The 8677-nt window shown below is 31.8% G+C and overlaps 1 protein-coding gene across 2 annotated transcripts; it reads right to left on the reverse strand.

Annotated features, from left to right (window-relative positions):
• Window positions 1–1258: 1258 nt before the first annotated feature.
• LOC125601137 lies at window positions 1259–3305 on the reverse strand. Of its 2 annotated transcripts, none has more exons than XM_048773498.1 (3): window positions 1992–3305; window positions 1608–1961; window positions 1259–1485 (listed from the first exon to the last, which is right to left on the reverse strand). In XM_048773498.1, exon 1 carries the CDS (start codon window positions 2738–2740, stop codon window positions 2117–2119), a length of 624 nt encoding a protein of 207 aa, XP_048629455.1. In that variant the 5' UTR covers window positions 2741–3305; the 3' UTR covers window positions 1259–1485; window positions 1608–1961; window positions 1992–2116. The 2 variants fall into 2 exon arrangements, with proteins under 2 accessions (XP_048629455.1, XP_048629456.1); XM_048773499.1 differs by having other exon boundaries at window positions 1581–1961.
• Between the last annotated feature and the right edge of the window lie 5372 nt (window positions 3306–8677).

Below are 8677 nucleotides of genomic sequence, written 5' to 3' on the forward strand. Positions count from 1 at the left end.
GCAATTAACACGATAATCTATTGCAGAGCAAGCTATATCATTGGTTGGACAAGCCCATCAGTTCAAATATTTTCAGCTAAGACAGGTCTTATTAAGGGCGTTTAGGTGCTAAAAATGTCACCAAGGAAATATAATTTTTATATGTACATGTAATTTATGTCGTATACTACATAAAAATAAATACTATTAATTAGTACATTTTATTAGCACAAGTGAGTAGACAATTAGTGGTTTGCTTAGTTTGTGCTGAGCTGTTATCTAGTGGATTAGAAACTGATAGCATGTACTATTAATTTTCTTAACTATTTTAATAAAGCAAAATTTCTGAAAAGAATCAGCCAAAAGTATTGGTTCTTTTCGGAGTAGAAAACAATGAAAATATGATTTGATGTTTCAAAGACCTCTTAAGAATTCTGTGTTCTCTCTCTCTCTCTCTCAACGTTAAAACTTGTAATAGAAAGGCCAAAGTAAAAGGGAGAGAGACCCACAGATGATGTATACGTTGGGAAGAAAATAATGGCGCATCTAAATTATGTTGGCATATAGGTCCATACAAGATAATGGTCCAGTCTACATGATCATCCACCTACTGTTGCTTTTGTTAGGAGGTCGGTTGGATCTTATCTTTGAATACAACTCTCATGTTGATAAGGAATTGGTTGCATTGTTATAATCTAAACTATTCATTTTTATTAGTTTATCTTAATATGGTGTCTCATTAGATTAAAATAAATATCGGCAATTTCGTCTAAACACAGTGCTTATACACAACGATATGTATTGCATAGGTTCCAGATTTCAAATCCGTTCCAAAGACCAAAATTAAAAAAATCGACAAGAATATGATGTATCTTTTCAGTTCACATATCTGATTCACAACCGCTGTTTAAGGGAAGGCCTCATCTACCGTAATGAAAAGATTAGAAGAAGCTCACTCATCCTAGTACTTGAGAGATATGGACAAATAATACTAATTTGATCAAACAAATCAAAGCTAAGCAAGTGCAGTATTTATAATCTTAATCAGGGTGATTAATTATGGATCGACCGATGCTTAGAAATACTCACTCCAGATGGAGTAGGGAAGACGTGTCTTTGCCACCATTTTCAGATTTTTTTTCTTTTCTTTTTGCTGATATCTTAAATGTAATTCATGTTGTGTGCTGTTTTCCATAATAACCCGAGCTGTATATGAATTTCAGGTTTGTACTTTGATTTCTTCGAATAGTTTTTCTAGTGCCATGTTAACCCGCCTTAATGGTTTCAAGAATCTCCTTTCGAAAACTTAGGTCTATGATTCACAAAATTCGATACTACTTTTCTTTGTTCTTTCGAACTACTTATTGTCCCACATAAATGTACCAAGGTCAAAATGTTGATTTTTCCTTACAGTCCAGTTTCTTCCTATGTTCAAAGTCCACAAAAACCAAAGTTGAATGTAACGGTTAGCCTAAGTCATGTTCTTTCTCCCCCTTCGTACGAAACCTGAAAAACACGTTAACACAACAAAAAACAGATCAACCGTTCACAAGGATAAAAAACGGAATTAACCAAATGAAAAAAGAATAAACGATACGTACCTCACACACACGACGAACAACAAATACCTGGGAATCATAACGGAACACACAACGAGCCACACGACGACGGTTAACGGCAAACGGAACGGGTCTACGGCAGTGGAGAACGTTGACGGAACAGATAACGGCGAAGGCAAACGGCGCAAAACTCAAACGGGATCCAGAATATTTGACAGTCCCTTTGTTTCATATCCAGATTTAAATTACGCAATTCGATTTTGTTCTTTAATTTGTTCTAAGATATTTTCTGCTTAGGGAAACATTATCTGCTTTCTTCGTTATCATATGAGTACTAAGGTACAATCTCATCTTCACCCAACATAACAAGTCTTATAAGACGGTGTCGTTTCAGTCTCCGTTTTTACATATCTCCCTCCGGTTAGACTCGGCCCAATATGACTCGGCCCAATATGACTCGGCCCAATATGACTCGGCCCATCCGCGCAGATCCAGCTCGCTCCAGATCCAGACTTCTTCGCCGGATCTATCCAGAAACTGTGGCTGATTCAGAAACAAGAACAAACCTGATAACCAGATCAAACATCATCCGCCTTCGACATAGACGATAGCCTGCTAGGCCTCGGCTGATAAGCAGATCGCCTCTTCAGCTGATGCGACGAAGGCCTTATCAGCGTCGTCAACGCTCTTCTCACCCACTCACCTTCAACACCACCGATTCTCACCAGCGAATTCGTCATCGCCGATCTACGCATATTCAATCCGTTCGTCGAATACGTCGCCGCGCCTTGACCGTGCGGATTCGCCACGTTCTTATGCAAACTACACCGGAAGGATCCGGGATGAGTCGTCGGCGAACACATACACCTCCTTCGCGAATCGGGGATCTTATTGCCGCTCGGCTTCGAAACGGCGACGGATTGGTTGGGGGAGACGGATCTGTTATCGATCGAGTAACGGAACGACTGGTTCAACGGCGTTGAGGTGAAGAGGTTCACGCGGGTGGGAGACGCGGATCTGTGGTGGGGATGTTGCTGTTGACGGCGGTTGCTGAAAAAGGATGTAGACGAGAAGCTCGAGCTTGTGGAGGAAGCGAAACCTGATGAGGAAGGAGACGATACGCCGCCGTAGAAACGACCTGACGGTGATACGGAGCGTAGCACCGGCCCGCTGGATCTGGTTTTAGAAGAGTTAAACACCATTTTGAATTTTTTTTTTTTTTTTTGGGAAATTCAAATTGAAAGAGGAAAGAGGTTTCTTGAGGAAGAAGGCAATTGATGAGGATTTTTTTCTCTTTAGGGGTTCCCGGAGGACAGTTGGTTCGGCAAACCTAGCGAGTATCAGAATGCGAATTTATAGCTGAAGAGGATGAATGGCGTTTCTGTAATTATTGAGAAACTTCGTGACCTTTTGAGAAACTTGGTTTGTGGGGTTAATTGACTTAACCATGGTTAAGAAGAGATTGGGTTTGGGATTTCTTTTTTTTTCATTGTTTATCAACTTGCCTGGTTATTGCCGTCTCGGAAAAGAATCGGATTCTGATCCGACGGCTGAGATTGAGATGATTCATGAGAGTGTTTTTGTGGGCACTTGCAGTGGCCGCCACGTAGACGGATTCGAGAAAAGGTCAGCTTTCAATTTACGAAATTACCCTCTAGAAAAATGTGAAGGAAATTACGTAACTACCATTTTCATCTAATCTCAAGGGCCAAGTTTTCATTTTCTTTTGGCCCAAGGAGTCCCACAAAGACAACCTTTTCTTGAAGCTGATAGTTTTTTTCATTTTTTTTTCTATATATATCTTCTCGCAATTTATTGCTTGATGTAATGGCTCTAATTCCATAAGATTTTAATAATTACATTTGAGGGATTTTGATTTGTATGTTTATGTTTAGTAAACCAAAAACAAAGCAAATTTGGCTATTTGGTATTTTCTTTTTCGACCGAAACAAAGATCCAACAACACCTGTCGCGTACAATCATCAACCCCCACCACGATAGAGAGCGTGTGACCCGCGATATATGTAATATAAACTTGGTTCCAAAACGCGCCCACGGTTTCTTTGAACTAACTGTGGATTTACATATACATTTGGCTGGTATGGAAAAACAAAACAAAAAAAACATAGATAATGTTCAGAATCATCTTCGAGTTGCAATTGCACGCCGATAATAAAATTGAGAACGAAACAAAACCAAAACGTATTGAATTATAGGAAGTAACCTTTTCTAAATGAAATGAATAAAGTTAGCTTCATATTCAAGTTTATTAGGTTGAATGTATGACTTATTAAAATGCATGTGTTCAAAACTTAAAACTCAGTTAAGTTCTTTATTTTTTTTTGTAAAAAGTTAAGTTCTTTATTCATTTGGGGGTAAATATGCTTTAGCTTCCTAAATCCGTCTATAGTTTCATCGAAACAAATATAAAAAAAAAAGGTGCTAACTCTCAGTCTACAATAATTAGAACCTTCTTTGTTTGCATTCCAAATTGTAAACCCTAAATATAATAACAAGTTAACAACTAGGCATTTCCATGTCCAGCCAGCAAAGAAAAAGTCGTATCCAGCATAAAAAGACACGAATAAGTTGACAATTTGTGACCATTATAAACCCAATTAGGAAATATATTGAATGACAATTGGTGACCATGATAAACTAATTAGAAAATATATTCAAATAAAGTACGAACGTAGGTTTATTAATAATTAAAGAGACCGGCTTCCTGGAATTTAAACTAGATTCAAACTTATGAGTCGGTCTTCGAAATTGTGCCTTGGTCCTGGGTTTTCTTCTTGGTTGACAGACCGAACCAACTACGTGCTTATTTATGCAATATATATGTTGTTCCAACGGTTTACGTTGGTATAAGTCCCATGGTACAATTTCTTATGAAAATATCTTCTTTGTTGTAAAGGCCTATTCCTTAGCTCGTTATTAATTACTTCAAAAGTAAACGAGAAATTAAGCATCATATTTTAATAGTAGAGTAATAATAATGTTATTTTCAGAATATTAAATGCGAAGTAATGGTCTAGCGAAAGAGTGAAATGAGCACATGGTGGAGATGAATGATAATGTTCCCAGCTGTGAGGGAGCGTGACTCTAACACCACTACGTGTCAGCCGGTCAGGTTTTGGGTCGTAATCTTCTTTACCAAAATACTATGGGAGAAAATCCACTTTTACTCTTTTCTAGTATCTTTTTAACCGTCAATCCTTTTTGGGATTTTAATTTAGACATTATCATAATTTGTGTAAAGTAATGTCAGCTGAATTTGTTGACAAAAAAAATGTCAGCTGAATTTTAGAATATCAAAAAGCATTCCTTTTTTAAGGAATTGAAATCTGACTTTTAATAATTTTATATTTTTGAATTTATATTCATGAATAATTTAATTAGTTGTGACAAGAGAAAGACGATGTTTTTAGATGTTGTGGCACAAAAATGTTTGTTGAAACAAAATACAGCGGGTCTCTTAATTTAGAACAAAATGGACGGGTTATAATAATCTCAACTAGATTTTGATCCGCGCTTGGAAAACGCGGGTTTTTTGGATTATATTATAACAGTTATATAATTTATGAATTAGTTTATTTGATATTTTATATGTACACTTTTACGTAAATTTCTTTTACGCATGAGAATTATATCCGGACAAAAAAAACAAACCGAACCGACCCGGAAATATAGGTATAGTTCAGGTCCAGAGAAGATAACATATTTGGGTTTTTTTTGGACCCGTATGTCTTTGTTTGAGTCCGGGTCCTACCCTAGACCCGATCATAAATATGTTGTGTTTATTAGGTGTATTTGGATATTTCGAATATGTTTCCAGCATTATGGATATTTTTTTTAGATTTTTGGTTCACGATTATAGTTTTTGATTTCAGATAAATTTTCAATGTAAATTTTTTTTTGGGTATTTGGATAAAATTTTGAGTATTTTCAGTTCAGTTACAGATTTTGAATAAGATTTTGAATTTTTAGAAATTTGAATTTTTTTGGCTATTTATTTGGAGTTTCAAATACTTTTCGTGTTTCAGATATTTTTCAGATTTTTTAGATATTTCGAATTTTCTTAGGATCCTAAATACCCGAACAGATGTGGACCCATTACGTCCATATCGGGTCCAACAACTTTTTGATATAAATTTTTAATGTTATTGTACAAAAACATGGTTGATGAAATATTTTTAGAAAATTCATTTTTAAATATGAAAATATCTATCACACTATAGACGGTTGAAAGTTTAGTATATAATATGAGATTTTAGTAGGAAAGTTTATATATGATATGATTACGTTATTATAAAGGAAATAAGAAGTTAGAATGTACACATATATGTCGTGTAACTTCTCTTTCTTTAAATCATATATTATATGATAAAAGTGATAATATAAAACATTAGTTTCAATGTTTTTATGATTAAAAGTCAAAATGATAAATATAGTAATAGTAATGATTAAGATGTAGGAGTGATATTTGAATAAATAAAGGAATTGAATAAATTATTGTTAGAGAAATACATGGTAACATATTGTTAGTATAAGTTTAAGGTAAAACCAAGAAATAATGAGTTAAATGAAAGGGTCCAAACAACTTTATAGGTAGATTTTTTAAGACTTCTTCCCTTTTAATAGTATTGATTTTGATTGGGGTTATTACATAACAAGAATACTAATGTTGCAGTGCTTTTGTGTCTGGTTGGCATATTATTGTATATGAGATATTAAATAAGTTATACATACACTAATCATTGCTATGTGAGTTAGGTTGAAAGGTGAGCAGATCTTAATTGATACTGAGGCTGGTTTACGTAGCAAACATCTATAGGTTAGCAAGGTTAGTCAAATAAGATAGCTAGTTTGGCTATTACCACCTATTTCAATTAGTTATTAATGAACTTATATGTGCAAGCTAGACAAATGTGAAAAACAAGTTAGACCAATGAAAATATAATCATTTTTTAGAAGAACAAATCATGGAGTATCCGGTCGCTTCAATTCGGTGCATTATTACCTGTCAGTGTTAATTAAGAAAGATTAGTTAATTGCAAAGTGGTTAAGCTTCTAAGTTCCAACTGCTGGTCTTAAAGCAGTCCTCGAGGCCTTGAGGTCAAGTCACATGCGTTTAGAATTTAGTCTTTTCATAACTATACGATTACTTTATGAAAAAAATATCTTTGAGTAATTAAGTTTGACATTGACTCCGATTGGCGATCGGAGAAAAATATACTTTACTTATCTTACATATTAAAACAGAAGTCACAACTTTGATTCATGTGTGATTTTTTTTAAAAATGGACCTAATGGACCTATTCATAAAAATTCATAATATATTTTAATTCAGACTAATAATAAATATAATTTTTAAAATATTTTAATCATAGTATCTTTTGATATCTTTTTATTTTAAATATAAATATATTTATTTTAAAATTTTAACAAATCTGTTTAAAAAGATTTTTACAAGATCTTCATTTTCGAAATTATATTTAAATATTTTCACTAATTTTGAAATTAGTTTAAAATATTATTATACATTAATATATTCAGTTATATAAAATGAAAAATAAAAAAAAATCTATAATATTTTAGTTATTATATAATCATAATCAATCATATTAAATTAAAATTATTATATTGAGCTAAATATAATAAAATTGTATTAAATTTATATATTTATATAATTTATTTTCGTAATTATAAAATATTTATGATCAAAAATAAAATCTAATATGTTGATAAGATGGATTAACATTATCAAACTATATAATACATGTATAAAAATTAACATGTATTTCTTTAAAGTTAATAATATAAAATCTTTGTAACTACTTTAATCATAATATATTTTCATTTTAAATATAATATATATTTATATATTATATTTAAAAAATTCTAATTAATCTGTGTAATATTTAAACAATAACTTAATGTATTTTAAGTTATCGTTTAGAAATGAAAATAAATAAATTATATCCTATTTTGTCTACTTTTATAGTCATGATCATGTTAAAATATAATTATTATACTAAAATAAATATGATAAAATTATATTCAATTGATAAATTTATAAATTTTATTTTCATAAATATAAACTATTTATTTAAAATATAATATGATGATAGAACGGCTTAAAATTAACAAACTATATAATACAATCTAAAAATTAACATATCTTACACTTTTATATATACAATAATAAATTATCTAAAATGAATAAGCATAAAAATATTGGTAAAAAGAAATCAAGTTTTAAAATACGGGTCAGAATTTAGCATAAATTAAATACAAAATATTTTTTAAATATATTTTCTCATGAATATATTAATTTGCTTAATAACTAAATGCAAATACAATAAGATAAATATATAATAAGAAGGGGCAAATACATAAGGTTTAAAGTTTAAACAACTAATTAATTATAACATGTAAATTACAAAATTATTGTATTTGAAATAGTTATATAAATATTTAAGTATATGATTAACATTAAAAATATATACCACTTATGTTTTAAAACAATAATTTATGTATAGAAAAGTGAAAACAAACACCCGTGCGGTTGCACGGGTCAAAATCTAGTTCTATAGTTAATACAAACATAAGTAGATTAGTACCGATTATATGTTTATACATGTTTGATACTATCACTTACTATGTAAACATTGTATTTTGGTTTGGATTTTTAAAAATTGGTTGCAAGTATTTTCATGTTATTGACAAAAGAAAATCAACTAGTCACAATGCAGAGCCCAATGTTATGTCATGTTGGGCAAGTACTTGAGGGACAAGCAAATCTTTTAAGCAACGGCCTAACCATGACACATTCACACGAATGAAACTCTTCAAGATACACGGCATCCTGAAAACAAGCCAAAAAGTTTTTTTTTCTTTTAATCCCTTCAAAGCTGATCAGATTCTGACAATAGAGTCGAGATATAACATGAGTCATGTGATTATCATCGTTTATTACAAGCCAAACAAAATTCTCTGGTGGCTTAAGAAGTGTTTTGTTGTACGCCACATGATCAGACATTTGTTTTGTTTAGAATTGTGATGAAAATGTGTTTTCAATTCTTAAAACCATATTGTAATTTTTATTCTAGTAATACGAATAGTTAATGATATGT

The sequence above is a fragment of the Brassica napus genome, unplaced genomic scaffold (assembly GCF_020379485.1).
Source record: "Brassica napus cultivar Da-Ae unplaced genomic scaffold, Da-Ae ScsIHWf_2457;HRSCAF=3173, whole genome shotgun sequence".
NCBI classification, from domain to species: domain Eukaryota; kingdom Viridiplantae; phylum Streptophyta; class Magnoliopsida; order Brassicales; family Brassicaceae; genus Brassica; species Brassica napus.